This window comes from Rhopilema esculentum, chromosome 15 (genome assembly GCF_057945365.1).
Source record: "Rhopilema esculentum isolate cy_ngs chromosome 15, ASM5794536v1, whole genome shotgun sequence".
Taxonomy (NCBI): domain Eukaryota; kingdom Metazoa; phylum Cnidaria; class Scyphozoa; order Rhizostomeae; family Rhizostomatidae; genus Rhopilema; species Rhopilema esculentum.
This window is the reverse complement of record NC_142829.1, coordinates 3740063-3760475: the sequence shown is the minus strand read 5'-3', so window position 1 is coordinate 3760475 and position 20413 is coordinate 3740063. Positions and strand designations below refer to the sequence as shown.

Genomic DNA, 20413 nt, shown 5'->3' with positions numbered 1-20413 from the left:
TAACAGTAATGAAAATGGTTTACATTTACCCAGGGTGAGGCTTGAGTATGCCAAACGAGATTTTTCAGCTACTCAGCCCGGAACAATATTTCTACTCTGGTACAACAAGAGAAACAATTTGTTTTGCTTCATTTAAGATATAAGTGTCCAGTAACTACAGAGCCGAGATTGACTAGAGAAATCCAAATGGTTACGGATCCACTTTGGGTCCGTGACCAGTTTTGTTGGTGTTTGCTGGAACGGGTCCAATTTAGATCGCGTTTACACTAGCATAGATCCAGTCCACTGTTTCGGCTACTTGACCTCCCATTGATAATGAGAACGAGATATCTTCAATATTTCAGCGGTTTTGCAGGGCCGGCGAAACGTATTTGGAAATGGAGGGGCCAAAATATCAAAGTTTTGAAAGGGCTTAGGAAAGGCCGCCACCATGGTTGGCGGCAAGAAAAGTTTAAGAATAATGGTGTCTTAGGGATGGCCAGATAACCTGTACCTGTATACATACCGGTACAGGTTCATACCGGCGTTGTAACGATATCGTGAAAACGGGTCATACCAGCATGGTATCGACACAAAACCGATATCATTTCAAGTCGCTTTCTCCTCGAGGCTAAAAAATATCCACAGCGAGTATGTTTTACAAGTTGACGAACTCTCGTCGTCAAATCAGAATTATTGCTGTGCTCCTACAAATCAATTTTCAACTCATCTTGCAGACAACTGCTCACTATAAAAGGCGTTCGAGTGCATTCTCAGCGAAAAGTACAGAAGGTTAATTAAAATCAAAAACCTAAACGATTCTGGATTCGGCTAGGCAGAGCTGGGAAATAATGGCAGAATTTTTGGACAATGTTTTAGTGCATTTTACTATCTCGTATCTTTCTTCGTTTTTGGCTATGCTTAGCGTTTAATTTCGCATTGAGTCTCGGTTCTTTGTTTACACATATTTTGGCGCCTTTTTGGAGTCATTGCGCAGGCGTACAAGTGCACAATAAGACTAATCTGCTAATGTTTCACTGAAGCGATACAATACCATACCGGTATAGTGTAAACAGGGCGCGAGAAAGCTAAGGATTACCGATACCGGTATTGTTTCATGCGGGCATCAAAACATGTCGGAATGGTACCGACACCGTGTAAATCGGGTCTTAGTAAACTTTTTGCATCAAAATATCTTATCAAATATATTATTATTGGTTTTACTTTGCTTTTGAAATTAATCCTACATCGCTGATGAAGAAAATGATAGTAGCTTTATCATTTGGAGCTCGAAGAAAGGTTTATGGCCAAGTGACCTGGGTCGAGTGACGCATTAGCGATTGTCAGTGTAAAAGGTGGCATTTGAAACAGGTAGTCAACTTCAATGCACATAAGCCCAATGCTATGACAACATTTTTGAGGCAAAAGAGGTGTGACCGCGTACACTGGGCATGCGAATGTCAAAACGAGGCAGCAAAAGAATTCTATGCAACAGGCTATGTAAAAAGTTTTTGTTCGAATTCTTAGCGGACGCGAGGAGGACACGGTATAACGAAGAAAATGGCAAATTTTTGGGAAAGATTCTCAAAATTGATGATTACGGTATTACATACAAGTGTATTCGTGATGTTATTGATTGCTGTTATTAACAAAAACTGGTTGGAGAAGGAAACCTCACTGGGAACCTACCATCAAGGTCTATGGCAGTCCTGTTTGGGAGATGTCTGTATGAGCCTTGACTCGTCCGGGACACCAATAAAATATGGTAACTTTTGATTTATTCAAGTATTTTCAATAAGGTTTCCATGAAATTCAAATCAAACTTTGATTTAGAAATGATTCCAAAATGCAAAAGTTATTACTGATAAGAATTCAAATCTATCCAAGTCTCGAGATTGATTTTCGAGGAAAACAATAATGGAAATTCTTGATCTTTTCATGGATATTGAATCTTTTATTATTATAAAACACTTTTTTCGTAAACAGATTTACTAAATGTAAACATGATCTCAAAATGAAATTTTTTTGCCAGGCAAGTCTATCCTTTGTTAGTTCACAAGCTTCTTTCCATTTGATTTTATAAATGTCCCGTAGGTTTGATTTTTTTTACTGAGAGCCAAGTTAGATGGGGGAGGCCTCTTGGTCTTATATATTTTTCATCCGCGTATGTTTAGGCTAGCTTTGCAGGGGTTTTATCTGGTAAACAAAGTGCATGTCCTAACCATCTAAGTTGACGTTTTTCGATTATCATGTTGATTTTATGCAGCGTGGTAAATATAGTGTTCGTGTTTTTATATATTTTTCTACTGTTAGAAGACAACTACAGCAGCAAATGGGTGCGTATGTATTGCCTATATTTTGTGTCAATGGAATATATTGCAGCATTTAAGAGCTAAGTCTACGGAAGCAGAACCCAACTAATTAATATATTGTCATATGAATCTCGTACTTAAATTATTATGATACTTAGATGGGAGTATAACATCGCTTATTTTTAGTGCAACTCAAGTAAAAGCAAACAAATATTTTGACTGTGAGCTGGTGTGTTATCATCTATTTTGAGTTTTTTGTAACTAAGTAACAAATATTAGCGTGAAAAAACTTGCTAAAGAAAATTATCTCAAATAATTGGGAAGACTTGCACCTTGCACTTTGATCAGGTAACGCAACACATCTGCAGGTGTGGTGTTAGTGCTTTTGACACATACAGTAAGGTTTTAGTTTAGACAGTGAAATTGTTGTGACAAACTAAGTAAGTACCTAGTGCTACATCTGTTATCGGGATATTTCTGTATATTAGTAATTGATCGATTTTCCGAGATGAACACAAAAAATCTTTCCAAGAAATATGTGATCTATGACATCAAAAATTACTTTGAAACATTAAAAAAAGCGAATACAGCTTTGAAATACTCTGCGAATGACGATTAAAATAGTCAGACTTTATCCAGCTTATAAAGTGCTTTTACTTGATATATAAATTTCTTAATTTTGCCGATGCCAGCATTTATTGATTACGTTATTCTGTACCGTTTGTTCACCAAAATTCTGCTTCGATTGCTTCTAAATTTCGCAACAGGTTGCAAAAAAAGCCAGGATCTTTTACTTCGCTTCTGTTTTTCCCTGACATTCTGTGTACACCCAGCAGTGCCCTAACACACTCTTCTATTAAATTAAACTGAGCAACAAACCGTAGAAATAATGTATATTTAGTAACTGACAACAAACCATTCTTTTTTCAGAATCGAAGAATATCATTAGGGTGACCCTCATACTGGGAGCGCTGTTTGGCTTCCTTGCATCTGCCCTCTCAATCAAAGTTTCCTTGAAGTTTGTTGCCATAGTAGCCTCAGTTTCATGTAAGTAACGAATTCAAAGCTTATGACGATTGAATAACGCTTATAAAGTGAATTTAAGCTCGATCTGTTGGAAACAATGATAAAATAGACTGGGTCGAGCTTCTTGTTGATATGAAACATTAAAGTTGAGGTCCGCTAAATTGCAAAAGAAAGAGAGTCCCAAACAGAAGCGGGAAAATTATTTCTCAAAACCAGTGTTTTAACGATATGGTTAGGCAAAAAAAATGATTTTGTTTATGCCGAAAAGGAAAAGACTTGCGCCTTATCAGTGTAACGATATATCAAATTCCTTTTGTTTAAATGCGTCATGTGTTCTATTCTAGGCTCTTTCGTTACTTCTGGGATGGCCATCTTCACCAACGATACACAAAGTCGCATATCACGAATGTTAGGGTTTCAGTACGATTGGGCATTTATACTCGGATGGATTTGTGTTGCTTCCGGGTTTTTAACTACAATTGGTACATCAATTGCCGCATGCCTGTTGGCCCGAAATTCGGATATGGAGTCATTGGAATGAGTAACCATAAAGGTGAAAACAAAACAGAAAAAAATTTAAAAGGATTTTCAAACTAATAAGTTGTATACTTTTTAACACTTTCTGCTTTGGTGGGCTGTAACAAGCTTGTAAACAGGTTGAGATTTAGTGAATATCTCTTTCCTTGACAACAGATTTTTGAGCGGGCGTAAATATTACAGAACTTTAGAAAATAATCTAAAATGTGTAAGGAGAATGACATATCAAGAACAAATATTGTATTTTAATGGAATAAAGTCGTGAGAGATATTAAACTGACTTTCTGTGCCTGCAGAGATAAAAGAAAACACTGAAGCTCAACTAAGGGAAATATATGTGAAGATCGCAATTTATCATTTCCCAATCTAAAATGAACAGCTTATGGAAATCTTTATATCAAACTTTATCGTGAACGCCATTGACAAAAAACGTACCATTTACAATCTGGAATTACTAAGTTCTGTTTTTTCACTTTGCTGACACTACATGCTGTCTACGTATGTATCTAGATATCTAAATATCTAAATATATCTTTGTGCTAACGCTAGACATATCCGAGAGTAAATCCTATAGGCTATCTAAAAACAACAAACCATTGAGGCATACGCATATTGCAGCGTGTGAAAGTGATCACATGAAAATTTCACATCCTGATTGACACACATAGGAAATGGGTTGAGTAACCCTAATTAACGGAAAAAAACCAACATGCGGGTTGAACATGAGAAATTTCGTTAAGAGTGTAAGAGCTATTGGCAAGAAACTACAACGAAACTTTTCATGAAATATTAATCATATTTACTTTACTTTATAGAGAAAAGGTCACTTGCAAATAATGCTCAAAAATTCAGAAATAGCTGTAGTAGGATTTTGAGGCTTTAGAAGCCAGGGTTGTTTTTCTTTGGGAATGTCTTCTATTTCTTTTGAGTAAAATAACCAAATATGTTCTTAAACTCAAGGGTTTCTCATATCCCTTATCCCTTGTCAGATGAGAAAGGAGCAGTTTTACAAAGAGTATCAGGGTTGCACTATTAAGAGAATCAAAACCGAAACAATACTTAAACTTCCCGTACATACGATCTTAGAGCCAACAAAATTTAATGTCAAAAGTCAAGGGGAAAATCCTTCCAATCGTTTGCATATCTTGAAACAGTTGGAGACAACTGCCAATAACTGTCGATCTATACTGAACTCGATGTCTGCTGGGCTACTTTCAACAATGCTACAAAAGATATTCAGACATGTTCTATATAATTGCTTTTCCAAATCTGTAATAGAAACTAAACACTGACAATGCCTCATAAGACTAGCTAGTTTCCCCTACCGTCTACAGATCAAACTTTTCCTTCGACTACTGCCTGAAAAATTTGCTTAAATGAAAAACGCATATTGGTTGACATTTACCAAGGTTGTAAGATGCTAAGGATAAGGGTTTCGAAGAGCCGAACGGAAGCACAGATGTTCACCTTTGTGTGAGACAAACCAAACCTTCTGGTGCCCAAAATTTCGCTATGAAGACCTCCCATTCTAAATCTACCAACAAAGCTTCCCGTATTTCCAGATAAAATCCCTTTCTTTTAAGTATGAATATTCAACTTTGCAATTTAACTCTTCCTAGCAAAATAAGTTTAAATATGTAGGAGATACAAATAAAATGCCTCTTGCCAGTGATTGCTCATAAAAAATTAATTGCTCTTTTAGCTAATCTGCTTGTACTAATCTCTCTCGTTGTAAACAGACCATCATTTTAGCTCCGAAAGAAGAAAAAAATTAAACACAATGAGTGAAGGAATAAACCATTGACATGCATACCCATTTTCCATCGTATGACTAGAAGAGAAACTGGCATTTTGAAAGCTTTCCTCTTCAATGTTGTCTAAAATCAACCAAGGGTATGTCACAGTCAGAATTTATAACACACAAAAAAGTTGGAAAAGACATTGGTACCAGTTGGTCGATCGTCCCTCCTTGAGTGGTCCACGAAATCTTCTAATTCCAATTGAGCATTAAAAAGGGAGTATAAAGATCGCCTTCTTCTCTCAATAAATAGTGTCTCCTATAAAGGGCGTGGTCCATTGAAGTTTCCCTAAGTTAACGTTCTATAGAATCTCTACGTTCTTACCGAACCATTTCCAACGTTTGGTCTCTGTTGAGTGTTGACACAACAGATGTTTTACACAACGATATAATTTCAAGCAGATAAAAACCTAACCTAAGTTAACATCTACGATAGTAAGAACAGTCAACTTAGGAAAACATTCTCCCTCAATGCGCAATATTGCCCTTAAGATAGATAAAACTTGGAGATACTTCTGTCACTTTGAAACGCACATAACGAATACAGATACCACTTTGAATACTAGCATCAACACCTTAACAGGAGCGACAAAAAGTCCCAAAAAACGTAGTAGCAATACTAATCCAATGGTCGCTAATAGCAACAAGGAATCAATCAAAATGCTTGAAAGACCTCATGCCTTGCAAGAAGGCGTAGGCTAGACTATATCATGTGTAAGTAAGAGCAACAGTTAAAATACTCACAGCCATTCAAAGGCAATTCACCAAAACTTCTTTCATTTTCAACATTAAGTGGCTAAAAAGAAAATTAAATACATTGAAATTTTAGAGCAAAGCTGAACTTATCGGTGACTGTTTTTAGGGAAAGAATTATCCAAAAAGAATCGATGATTCAATTACTGAAAACGATGTGTCAATTTAAATGAGAAGAACAACGTGGTAGGGAACTTTAGAGCTCTTTGAGTAAATACGTGTATCATGGCAAATATGCAAACATATTTGATCAGAAAGCAAACACTTTCTGCTACAAAGCTGGACAGGTCAATTCAAGATTTACAGAAAAACGTTAACATGGCATTTTTTGATATCAACTACCAGTTTATTGTGCGATATATGAATATGTTTTCTGTATACACAGTTAATGTAACAATTCATATTGATAAATGTTTTACTTACAACAGTTTATGTAACTTTTCATATAATTATTCATGTAATCCATTTACTTTTTACAACAAAATTTGCTGATGTATTATGTTATGCCTGTGACATAAGGCTTCCAATGTATCATCCAACCTAAAAACTTTAGCTGGACACCCCTGCCCTACACCTCATGCTAGCTATGCCCATGATAACCAATCAAACAAAAATCCTTTAAAAAAACAAAGTATCTTTTATGACATACGGTTAATGACCCAGCCTCTGGGACATTTTGCTCAAATGCACAGCCAAGGTTGTTTCTAAAATCTGAAATGATCCCAAATATACGGGTTCGATGGTCTTCAACTTCTTCAGCTATTCTTTGCTCCATATCCTTTTCTGCAAAATTAAAATAAAACCCTACTTTACAAAGAAATCAATTAGATTACTATAAAAACAATAAATAATCTTACTATGTATGTTGAAAATTTATATTTGCTGCAATTCAAAGCAAATTTTCAGTTTACTAGAATCTGAAAGCTACACCATGTAGTTCTGAAAGCTACACCATGTAGTAAAAAATAGCTCTAAATTGATAACATTGACAAATGCAATATCTAAATTTGGAATGCTTTCAAAAGAAAACAGAGTGGCATTTTCAGAATAGCATTCCTCGCTAATACATTTTTACGTATCCATGCATATGTGTGTCTTACCAAAAAGCATTCATTTTAGACTTCACAACAAATCTTTGCTGACAGATTGAAGGATCCTTACATCAGTTGGATATTAAGATGCAGTAACAAGGTTTATGACAATGTTAACTCTGAGTCTGGCACTTTGACATGGTGGAAATCAAATTTAATCAAAAGCTCAAATTACCCAGATGCTGGAGCATTTCCTCTGTACACAATGGCCTTACATAAGCACAGTCTTCTTCTAGAAATGGTACATGGTGTGTCTCATACTGTTCACTAGACATCAAGTGATCAACTGGCTTTTCTTTTTCAAGATGATCAAGAATATCCCCATTTAGTCTAAATTTGCTGTTGCTAAGGAAAAAAAGCAAAAAAATCACATATGTGTACATAGTTACAGTTGCAAATGTAGGGATTCAATGAAGAAACATATTTTGACGGTAAATTGTGTATCTTACCAATTATCCTCACTGTATAAAGTCATTTTATTTCCATCATCATTCTCTACACTGGAATTCATCTTGCTTGACTTAGCTTTTAGCTGGTAAAGTAAAATAAAGAATAGCTTTTTATAAAAACAATTGTGAAAAATCAGTGACAGTGAGCAGAAAATCTCCACAGGTTAGGTGCATTTGCATTGCAAAAAAGTTATATGGTAAAATAGGGTAAAAGTAAGGTATTAAGTTCAATACTTGTATTGGAACAGAAATATGAAATGGCACAGAAACATTGGAACAGAAATATAATTCAAATCAAATTCAAACCATTGTTAAAATTGCAATAAATTTCTTAAATAAAATCAGACCACCGGAGTGGCTCAACCAGTAGTTATATATTGACTAATACAAATATTGACGAAGATAGGAAAAAGGATATAATTGACAGTTGTTTTGCATCTATCAAACTAATACAAGATTATGTCGATCTTGAGGAAACATGATTCTTCATTTACCCTTAGCAATATAACACATCCATAACCGCGGCCTAGGAAAAAAATCAAAATAGCACTTACTGTTCTGTGATCTCTGTAGGCCAAAGTCAGTTTCGATGTATGTATGGGTTTTTAAGGCAATTTGTTTTCCGAACTGGATGGTAGATTTTAATGAATCAATTGCAATAACATAAGTACCCAAAAACTTTGACATCCTTTTATTTACTTATCAGGTGGAATGGCCTTCTCTACTAACTCATTTATTTCCCGCCATTGTAGGCAATACGCTCCAGCGCAGCGTCCAGCAAAATAGAAGCAGAGAGGCACTAGTCTGTCCCTTTCAAAAGAAGTACTCTTGTCAAAAATAGCCCTTTCTTCGGGATAATAACAACTTTATAGAACAATAATGTTGATGAAACCACATAATATATCTACAAATAAATATAACCACCTTTCCTCGTATTCCGTAAAATGGCACTTTGATAAGGATGTTTGAGTATAAATTGGTGGATCAAATAACTCTTAACCATTTCTTTGATTTGACGCATTTTGACAATTTTGCTCTAGTCGAAGGATGACAAAGACAAACTTCCTATCAAGGTAGAATTCTATTGCAGCACTCTGTTTTTTGTTTTTTGTTTTGTAAAGTGAGACTAGGTCAGATAATACAGTCAATAACAATCCAATGCATTTATGCAATATTCTTCATACGATAGCTTTTGATAAAATAGTAATTGTCTTCATTTTTAATTATAAATTAGGCAATATTCAAACCATGGAGAAACTGTACAACAAAGATGAAATGATGATTTTTTGAAGACACCTGTGCAATGACAAAGGTGAAGGATTATTATCAAAATCAAACATAAACTGAAGCATAACTTTATCTACTGCTAAATAATGCAATTACTTTTCTTGTAACTTGTGTTACAACGACATTTTTTATCCTGCAAAGACTGCCAAATTTCTCAATTCTACTTTCTACACCGATTGCAAGGAACTTGGGGGGTCGTTGCATCGTGTAGGATCAATTTCTGTTACTCGCAGTCCCTAGTTTCATACACGCAAACGCGAGGTATTTTGCTAAAAGTGGCAGACCAGGAATGGATAGTTAGTCTTTATACAATCTTAAGTAGCCATTATGCGTTACTTTAATTCTCAAAGCTGAATTCAGAAATGCAAATTGTGAAGTTAACCCTTGCATTTTGCTCCTACAATGACATTGCCCAGCCCAAACCATTAATTTTTTATTGCAGCTTTTCATTATTTTAACCATTAAAAACCAATATTTAGGTTGCAAATATAAAGTTGAATGCATTGAAGAGAGTCCGTTCTCATGCCATTGCTGCTCTTGGAGAAAGAAAAATGGCCTGCATAAGTCAGTTGAGCGCAGAAGGAATTTTTAATGGAAGGGCTATTGCAAAATAAATCTTCGATAAATAACATCTTGTCGTAGAATAGTGAGTAAAAAGCTACTTTGTACCTGCTTTCATGCCTTAATCACTCAATTGTATGACAACAATAATTATTTCACAAATACCGAAAACCTACGATCCTAATTGATATAACTCGAGACATTACCGATGGGATTTTCAAAATGTAGGGAATGTTACACCTACACCCCTTCATATCCTGTACTTGATAAGGCCTAAAGAATGTTAGACGATTTGTTAGACGAACAAAATGCTTTGCCTCTTAACTTTCAAAATATAATTTACACTACACTGTAATTTAGCTTAACAATGTACACTAGGGTCCTTTGACTTCACTACTATTGATACCAGATTGATGTTTCTTTGAACAGTTTTCTGCAAAGCAAATTCTGTATCGCTTTCCTTTTTAGAAATTGAATCAGACAGTGTCTCGGTAGCATTCGGTTCTTTTAGTTTCCAGGGATTGACGTTTCCCAATTCTGACGACGGCTGCAATTCTGTACGCCTGAAGTACGTTAAAGCTGCAAGTCTCGGCACGAAAAGACACGAGACGTAGGCTGCAACAATGACAAGGCATAAGACACTAAAAGAGTACTCTTGGAGAAAACTTGTTTTATCTTTGGCATATACACTAGACGAGGCAAGGTAGAGGAACAGAACGAAGCATGTAAATACTGAAGCAAATACCGTTTGCTTGCCCTCATATACTGACGCCGGTAGCTTTTGTGACTTGGTCTGCATAACTAACACGGTGGCAAGTGTTGATAGTATGCAAGGATATAAGAAATTGACTACCAGACTCAAGAAGTTAAACGTACAGTGCTTTATAATGTGGCTGTTATCAGAGGATTTGTAGCTCTGTACAGACATAGGATTTCCAGCTAGCCAAAGTGTGGATAACAGTACTTGCATAGCGACGAGTCCCAAGCAAATCAGGCTTTGCGATCGTTTGTCAGAGAGCTTCGGAATTGACACAGAACGTCTTGCTTTCCTGACGACTCTGTAGATTACCATGGCTTTCAGGAAAAGAGGTACACTGCAAAGTGTAAGCCCTATGCCAAACAAACATTGCTGCAAGTTACAGATGATAAGAGATGGCTCTGACAGGAAAGCTATAGGAGAAAGAGCCAAAACAGCTAGGCCTAGTAGCGAAACAAGCGAAAGCTCACGACTCGAAGCTTTCACAGTACGAGAATTGAAGTATTTGATAAAAAAGAACAAAGAAGCTAACAGGAAAAAGAACAGACAAGTGGTGAAAAAGATGATTAATACTGGAAAGGGAGTGCCAATCTTGATGGATTGCAGCTTCATCGAAAGACATTTTCTCTTATCTGTATCGCTGAAGGTCCAAGACCGACAAGGCTGGCACGTGTTGTTTACCACAACATTGTTTTCGGGACACACGGAGCAAGTCCAACAACAGGGATATACTGCATCATAGACTCTAATTTCTCCGCTAGAACAGTCAAAGCCACACCGGGAGACTGGAACTTTTTTCAGCCTCCATTGCATTTTTGAATCATTTAGAAATAGCCTCTGTTTCATATTTCTATGTGGAATATTTAGCCAAGAGCCTACGTTATGGAATTTGACGTTGCCATTCCAAAGTTGTGTATTATAAACCGTATAATTGAGTCTCAACCTGTTCTTAGCATTAAAGCGTAACTGTTGGCCTAATGAAGTATTGAATCGAATTCGCTTTAGATAGTCTAAAACAGGATTCTTGTACTGACCGCTTCCTTCAAAACATTCCCCACTCAAGCAGTGCAAGGGCGTTTCGTTACCAGCTAGCTTGAGAGCGGCACCAAAAGACATCACTGCGTTTATGATCGGCTGGACTGGCGCGTCTTCATAAAAACCTCTTCCTTCTGACATTGTCTCGTTTCCATTGCATCGTTTTAGCGGTTTTGTATACGAAACAGTCTCGTTGCAAAATTCTTCAGATACTGAACAATTGAAGAGCTTTTCCCAGAATGGTTTGAAAAACGCGTTTCTTTTATTGTTTTTCGGTGTTAGTGAGAGATAGTAATTATCGAAAGTGGGATCATGTTGAGACTCTACCTCAAGAGTTATCACTCCAAGTTCCATGAATTTATCATTGGGGAGGATACCATCCTTTGTTCCAAGATGCTGACCTCCAACAAAATTCAGATTTGCAAACTCTTTGCTGTGTTTTGAAATATACCTGAAAAATCCTGCAGCCATAATGTCAGTCAAAAGTAGGAAAATAACCTCGACTTTCTTTTGCTTTTTCAATGGGGCAAGAACTTCAGAAAACGAAAAGTCTTTGTAATTGTTGCGCACTGAGGCAGAGTACTTAATGCAGATTCCTTTTTTGCTGGCTACACTTTTGAATTCGCTAAATCCACTGTCGCTATCTTTTGCCGCATACAAGACAGCGACGTACGTCCAATTGTAGTGCAGAGCAATATCGGTGAGAGCATCAACCATATCTGAGTTTCCAGGTACTGTGTGGAACAGATTGTTATACTCTTGATCATCCTGCAGAAGATCGCTTGTTCCACCGTATGTAACGACTGCGGTTTTGGTTTCAAAACTAGAATAAACCACAGACGCGATGTGGACTGGGGACGAGTCTTCCGGTCCAATAATTCCTACCACTGAATCTGTAGTGCCAACAGAACAAATTACTTGTTGGTTCGCATTTCCACAAGTGTCAAAAATCAATGCACCAACGTCAAAGTTTGTGACCGATTTTATATCCAAGTTCACTAAGTCAAGAGCATAGAAAAGTGCTTCTAATCGCATCATACCATATTTTGCATCAATTGTCTGGCAATTTCCAGCTAGGTTGCTGTGGATGCTTAAGAAGAAAAGTATATGTGCGCTGTTATCACGATAATGCACTTCGTGGACTCTGTTATCACTGCAACCTAGATAAGAATAGCAAAATTACATTCACTTATTAATAGTTCAGTTTTATAGTTCAGTTTAATAGTTCAGTTCAGTTTTATAGCTCAGTTTAATAGTTCAGTTCAGTTTTATAGTTCAGTTTAATAGTTCAGTTCAGTTTTATAGTTCAGTTTAATAGTTCAGTTTAGTTAAATGTCTTTGAAAGTAAGATAAAGGCTTCGCGTTCAAAGTGATAGTTGTTTGGCATAACATGTGACACCTGTCCTCACAGACCGCTACACGGCCTCAATTTACGCATGTTTAAAATCTTATACTAATGAAAATTGTTGTTCGCAGGCCTTCATTGAGTGCCAGTGCAGGATTAAGCCCAGATTTAGCCTGGTGCTGCAGCACAGAAAGAATCTTCTATTCGGCCTATTCAGTTTCAGGAAAAATCTGCAAATAATGCTGCAACACCAATAGCAGGCACCATAATCCGGCCCTGTAGTGTTCAATGCCGTGTAGGCAGACCTGTACTCGCTTTGGCGTGTAGAACAGGACGGTTCTAAATTTTTTTCGTAAAGATCTTAGTGAAGTGATACACTGCAGATGGTTGCAATATAGGCAGTCACCTGCGTTGCAAACTGTACGGAGGAGAATTAAGTAATCACTGGAATAGAAAAATAGCCACATGAAGAAAGTATTTAATGTTGTAAACATATGTAACCCAAATGTTGCAAAAATATTTCAAACTTGATTTATAGAGTTGGTAATTTATGCATTACTTATAATCAATACAGGAAGAGGATGAAATAAACTCTCAATTGTGTTCTTCTGTGTTAAGGAAACCTGGTACTAATCTTTGGTAAGAGAGATAGTTCATGTTTATAAAGAATTCATGTCAGATATCATGTCAGACGTCATTGGTAATTGAACAATTAAAGTAATTTTATCAAAAAACACTACTCTTAGCCAATTCCTTATCAAAAAGTTCTCTCAATTTTATTTGGTTTGCAATAGACAACAATACTCTACAATTAACAAACATCACTACATTCTGCTACAACATATGAAAACAGTTTACAAACAACACTACATGAACCACCCTCAGAAAGAGAGGGTAGGTTGGAAGAGACAATTTTAGATCTTTAATGTGTCCATCTTTGCATTATATGCACATCTTATTATCCCTATTTCCATTGTAACATAACCAGCAACACGTATATAGCGTCCCATCTTTTTATGTGGCTCCGTGTTCACTGCGCGAAAATTAAACAACCTGGAACCATTAAACAACCTGGAACCAGCACGTCTGTTGTTTGATGGAAAACATTAGGGAACTGCAGCATATAACCTATTCATCCTTTCAGCAGGGAAGTGTTCTATCGTGCAAGTACGAAGGGACGCTCAAAAGAAAACGAGCGTAGCTACACCCTCACAACGTTTCTTGATAGAAAGCTCAACTAAAGTAAGCAAAGACTAAACATGATTTCAAATTGCAAAAAGATGTAGAGAATGAGCTTCAATTTCCTCCCCCTCATTCTGTTAATGTGGAGACACTCAAATCAGTCAGAGTCAGCCAATTAGTGTTTGCTTTCAAGACGTAGACTATTAGCTCTGATAATTATTGTTCATAGGTTTGCTCTTAGACGGACTGTTCAAACAGCAATAGAGGTAACCTATAATGAGACATAATATGTCAGAGAGGCACGATGAGAGCAAGACTCGAACCCGCGACCAGATTTTCTTAAGTTGATCATATTTCTCTATAAATTCTTGACGATTTCTCTGTTTCGAACAGAATTGACTTAAATGTCAAATAATTTGTAAGGGTAAATAACGAAGCATTGCCTGCAATTGTTAGTTCGTTATACTTGGTTATACATAAAAAACCTGAAGAGCACTTACTTTGCGCAATTGCGGAATAAATCAATGCAGACAGCACGAGACCAGATTTCAGGAAAACCATTACGCTGAGAATCTTCATTCTGTAGTCTCTTGCTTTAATCTAAGAACCCAGTCATCTAACAGGCTGTGGATAAATGATCATGTAAAAATTTCATGGCAAATGGTAACCAAGAGGCACATGTAAAAAACGCATTCTTTCTAAACCATTGCGGCCATCAATTATTAATGAATAAATGAAACTCGTTTAAACAAATTAAATTCAAATATTTCTACCTAACTTTAAATAAGAATTAAATCTTCTTGCTCAGATTTGTGTGTTTGCAAACGTTCTAATAGAATGCGCCAAAGCCTCATTACACGATATAAGACAACCATTGTCACTCAGACGAAACTTGTTGAATATATCTACCCGTAAAAATCGTGTATAGCTTTGTTGATATCTTTTTCATTTTTAAAAAACTAAACACGGCTGCACTGGGTTCAAAGTATGTGGTTCCTTGACAAATATTCAAAGTTATATCAACTGATTTTATCGTCTTCAAAGATGTCCATCTGCTAGTTTTTGTACTGTTGTAACGGCAAGCCACTATCTTTATAGTTATACATTTTTAATTGTTTTTGTTCCTAGCTACCTTATTTAGAACTTCGAGCCTGAGCAAAGATAATCTGATTCTTAAATCAAAGAGAGAATTTGGCAAACAATCTTTTGGTGGCACAAAAATTAAACATTATCTATGAAGCAAACTTTTTGAGTCATACTAAAGCCTTTTTACACTCTTCAAAGCATAAAAACATCAAAAGTCATCTGCTCACTTTTCTGATTGGGTACAAATACATCCCGGGGAAGAATTTTTGATCTAATTTCCGAGGTTTTTTACTCTGACGAGTGTCAGACAAAAAGCAATAGCATAACTCGAAATGTTTGCTTTTTTCAAAGCCATTTTTAAAAGAGTGTAACAATTTATTCCAGTATCTAAATATCTTAATTTTTTCACTGCTTCTACATAATCTAATAGCTTCAATACCATTTCAGATAACGCTCGTGACTTTTAACGTCAACATTTTATCTATTTGTAGTGTTTCAGTTCGCTTTATTAGGCTTGCGTTGTCTCAGAACATTATGTTTATTTCGACTTACTACTTATGTAAACTGTCTCACACTACAGCACCTGTGCTATGTTACCATGCCTTGATAAACTGGCTAGTTTTGCTTTTATTCCCCAAAGATAATACTTTATGCATGTTATATTTTTATGTCACAACAATTTTTGTTCAAATAGAAGCAAATTTTCCCCTAAGCTTTGAAACAGACTGGAGAGTTGAACACGATGGTTAGTGATTCCCGTGACGTAAACGAAATTTGCTGATCTACCAATGGTAGGTGCAGCTTTAAAATTTCGGACACCCGGTACAAAGACGAGAATTCAGCAAAGAGTAACAGGCATGTTTTACACACCTGCTTACAAAATTAAGCAAGTTGTCAAACAAGTTGTGTTATAAATCTTTATCAACTAATAACCACATATTGGCATTCTACACAACAACAATCCATCTTTTGATATTGGCCTTGTGGAGTTCTCAATGTGATTGAATACTTCAAATCTCTTAATTGTAGACATGTAAAAAAGCATTTACTGGCAAATGTCGCTTTTTCAGAAAACGTGCCACAAATTTTTATCACAAATCACTGATCATTGATAATGGCTTGTCTTGTGCTATATTATGAAGGCTAATAGACTATAGACCAAACGTTTTTTACGTCATAAAGTAATGTAGATCTAGAGTACATGAATAAAAAACAATCCTTATAGGAACAAAGCAGATTGGATGCCATCCCCGTAAATCATTTTCCATTCCATCTATCTGCTTAGATATTTCTACAAGAATCTCAAAGTGGAGATTTAAAACACATATTTAACTAACTGAATTCATACTTCATATAGAACAATTGATATGACAATTTCCAGCCTTGCACTTTTAAGGTTTCAGAATGGAAAACATCTCTTACCACACCATCGAATATTCATATCGTCTTCTGACTCCCGTACACCAATTTCTTAATAAGCCAACGTCTGCTGTTTCTTTAACTGTTTACCAAACTATAAAGGGCGCCACCTGCTTCCATATCAATGCATTGATGCCTTTCACATGTGACTGATGTATATCAAACCCAGCTGAAAGACTCTTTGAACAAGATTGCTTTCAATTGAAAAACAATTCTAAATGATGCAATCTAAAAAAATTAATACAGATTTCTCACTATGATACCAAGCCACTAAAGCGTAATGCACAAGCAAATGTTTACGTAAATCATATATTTGTTCTAATATTTTTCTCAATATTTATTCAAACACAAAAATTAGCTTTCTTAAAACCCTCAAAATAATCAAGACCATTTTAATGTGCTTACAGTACTACAAAATTTCTTTTGATAACTTTCTGCATATTCTTCAGCAGCTGCAAACTTACAATAACGTAAATAGGACACCGCCTAAACTCTATTACTTTATTCTTCTCTTCCCTTCGGTAGCGGCATCAAATGCTAACGAGTGGTTCCTATGTTCGTTAACTTTGTGAGTCATCACCCTTTGCGCATCTCTTAGTGCCAATTCCTATACAACTACTCATTTTCCTTTAGAAGACCTTATGTAATATATATTGACCCTTCTCAAAGTATTTTTAGAACGATTCTTAGAACATTACGAGGACCATGCTTTAACACAACCACTGCTTTCCTTCAAATGGTATTTGGGATCTCCAAGCTTTGCGAAAATAAAATGAATTATTTGAAAGTAATTGATCACAAAACTAAAAAAATCGACGTCTTACTAGCCATGCATTTAGAGCTAAAATTATGCATGTACACCTGCAACTAGGAAATTAGGTAAGACATACTTCTTTGGTAGCTTACACTGTGTTTATTGAAGGGCCGAAAAGATACAAGGATATTTTTTGAATAGAAAACAAGCTATCGTGTGCGGTTATTTGCATTGAAATAGTATATGAGACTTTAAAGTAGAACAAATGCGCCTCTGGTGGCAATAATTTCCAAAAGCGAAGGCTTACTGACGCTCTAAATTTTAGGAAATCATTACAAGCTGCAAGTTGTGTACCCCCAATTAACTGCATAATGATAATAGAAATAAGCTTGAAATTAAGCAAAGAAAGGAAAATCCTATCAACTCAAGCCTACATATTGTTTCGAAATGCAAGATATTCTAAATACCGCCCCTGTAGTACAATGCTGAGAATATTTTCGACCTCGATTCTTGCATAAGTCAGTGTCATATTGCTTAGGCCACCTGATTTATTCCATGTGAAGTTATCTGTTTTTAAAATGAAAGGTCGAAAATAACGAACCCACTCAATCGAGGTTGGTTTATGATAATTGAGACGTGGAAGATTCAATTCTCCATTTCTGAACACGTGGAAGAGTTTGTTGTTACTTCTAAAGGTTCACTTATGGAATAATCAGATGATCTCCATCAGCTTTAAGGCAGAGAAAGGGATTGTTCATCAATACATTGATGACTTCATTTTTCTTATTGGGTGTTCTCGCAAGGAATGATAGCAATTGGGTGATAGCGAATCAATGACAACTCTGTTTTATCCAATCCAATGGTCAGATTTTGGCAACAAAATAATTCGCCTACTTCTGTGTCGAGGCGTTCTCCATTGTCTTTTAGGCATCAAATCATGACGGGTCTTTATCTTTATATTGATGACATCTTTCACGTAGGACAAAGGAAGTTCAGATATTTTGAGGCATTAGCCATTGCCCTATTCGCATTGCACTTCCCATGATCTGTCTTAAAATGCAGTACGAGTTAAACAAGAAGCTACTTCATTGTTGAATTCCACACAAAACACGTGAAATTGGAGGGCATGAGGGATTGATCAGAATTTATAAAAATCAACCACAAACAAATTTATTTTGCTGGGAACACAAGAGAGCGTACATAGCGTTGTAATAGTAATAATCCGATGACAATTGTGAGAAAGTTTGTTAGAATCTTGTCTGGTTGAGGCCTAGGACTGAATTTCGTGACCATTCGATAATTCACTAAGTTTTTATCAAAAACAGTTCATTGCAAAAAAAAATTAACAACGTTAATCAATGAAGACATTTGTCTAATTAGCAGGAAAATGTCTTGTTTTACGCAAACTTAATTTTGATCACAGTGCGAACTGATCAACTTTTATCGTCCTTTGATGTCCACAACCATGATTAGTTCAACATCTGGCGAACCCATGCTCTGCTCACACGGGTGCAATATGTTATGAATCATATTTCCTCTCAGTGGTAGTTTACGTAAATGATAAACAAAAAATTGAACAAGGGAAAGCAAGCGAATAGAATGAATGATAAACCTAATTATGAAATACTCTTTAAAGATTTTTTCCGAGATTTGGAATCTTTATTTTCAAAGTTTAAAGTTAAAAAGAAAAAAGACTTGAGTGGAAAATATTTTTGAAGCCCTCTTATGTATGATTAACTTATCCATGTTTATGATTCGGGTTCAGAATGAAGAACAAGATCAACATTGCGCGATACACAATCAAATAGCAGAAGACAATGGTACTAACAATGTACCATATTATATTGGTCATAAGAGGAATACCTTGATGCATACTATGCAGGTGGTATCATCATCAGAACGTTCGTCTTATCAACAAATCCTGCAAGAGACCCAGTAATAATTACGGTAGTCTTCAGACGCTTAAAAATTAGAAAAAAGCTGTCACCCAAATCAGCGCTTTCTTTGTTATTTTCAAACTTGAAATGGTATTCTATTGCCTAATGATCGCATCAAGCGTTAAACTCGGAGCAGCAACTTAGAACCGTCCTGTATTGAGCACTTTATGAAAGACTGTTAAACAGTCATTTTCATTGATCAGGATGTGTCATCTTTTAGTTCAATAATATCTAAAAACAAGAACACGTTCTTTTATATTTATACAAAGTTGGGCTTAAATAAAAAGACTTTTGTCACATAACTCTGAGTTTCAAGTTTCTGTATCGATCACTTTCTGCAAGACAGTTAAACTGTAAGGTATAACGGTGTACATATATAAATTCAACTAAATTTAAACAAATACCAGTAAGCCCATAAAAAGGGCTTGAAATTTTACACTCCACAAGTTTAAGAGAAAATCAACTCAAATATAATCAGATAAGAATAGTTTCTAAGGTTGGTTTTAGGGGCAAATGAATACAAACTTAGAATATTTCACATAACTGTTATCAGATATGTAAATATGTGACGATGTTTAATGATTTAAACATTGATCTAAAACTTTTGTGATCTTCTACTGATACTAAAATTCGCATTCCCTTTTGACATTTTTGAACCCACCCCTTTCACCCCTATCACCAGTAAGAAAATCGAGCCTACCAAGCATGCGTTCACTTAATGCCTTATTCACGCTGGATGTATGAACTAAACGTTAAAAACACAATATCATAAGTCGAAAAATGAAAATGTGACTTGTACATACCAATCTTTGATAGCTTCATTGTAAGCCTAGGAAAATCGTGGCATCCCCGCATTGGATCAGGTGATAGCTAACAGCAGTATGTACAAATAAATTCCTCTGAAGTAGTACTGTCAATAAAAAGGCCTTCGGTGACATTGTCTCTTCTAAAATCTGAACGAATGTTGTTTCTTACAATACTGAGACATGAACTTGAAGTCCAACGAAATACCCAAAGCTGCATCTAACATCAACCAATTCTATTGCCCGATTAACAACGACAAATTTTGTTCCGTTGTGTATTTTTTTGGAAAAACAATTTTTCA

At 35.9% G+C, this 20413-nt stretch overlaps 1 protein-coding gene across 3 annotated transcripts; it reads right to left on the bottom strand.

The window, feature by feature from the left end:
• Positions 1-4730: 4730 nt before the first annotated feature.
• On the bottom strand, positions 4731-19973 carry LOC135685302 (metabotropic glutamate receptor 3). Of its 3 annotated transcripts, XM_089112803.1 has the most exons (9): positions 16547-19973; positions 14613-14736; positions 8500-8755; positions 7946-8028; positions 7672-7841; positions 7055-7188; positions 6397-6448; positions 5668-5731; positions 4731-5077 (listed from the first exon to the last, which is right to left on the bottom strand). In XM_089112803.1, exons 4-9 carry the CDS (start codon positions 8005-8007, stop codon positions 4966-4968), a joined length of 594 nt encoding a protein of 197 aa, XP_088968929.1. In that variant the 5' UTR covers positions 8008-8028; positions 8500-8755; positions 14613-14736; positions 16547-19973; the 3' UTR covers positions 4731-4965. The 3 variants fall into 3 exon arrangements, with proteins under 3 accessions (XP_088968929.1, XP_088968927.1, XP_088968928.1); XM_089112801.1 differs by lacking the exons at positions 4731-5077; positions 5668-5731; positions 6397-6448; ... (2 more) ...; positions 7946-8028; positions 8500-8755 and adding an exon at positions 8782-12745; XM_089112802.1 differs by lacking the exons at positions 4731-5077; positions 5668-5731; positions 6397-6448; ... (2 more) ...; positions 7946-8028; positions 8500-8755 and adding an exon at positions 8782-12745 and having other exon boundaries at positions 16621-19973.
• Positions 19974-20413: the final 440 nt, after the last annotated feature.

Bases quoted from the DNA above. Each gene is read 5' to 3' on its own strand.
- LOC135685302 (XM_089112801.1), bottom strand. From the start codon at position 14,691: ATGAAGATTCTCAGCGTAATGGTTTTCCTGAAATCTGGTCTCGTGCTG. The intron at 12,746-14,612 runs GTAAGTGCTCTT...ATTCTTATCTAG, and splicing joins TTATTCCGCAATTGCGCAAA to GTTGCAGTGATAACAGAGTC.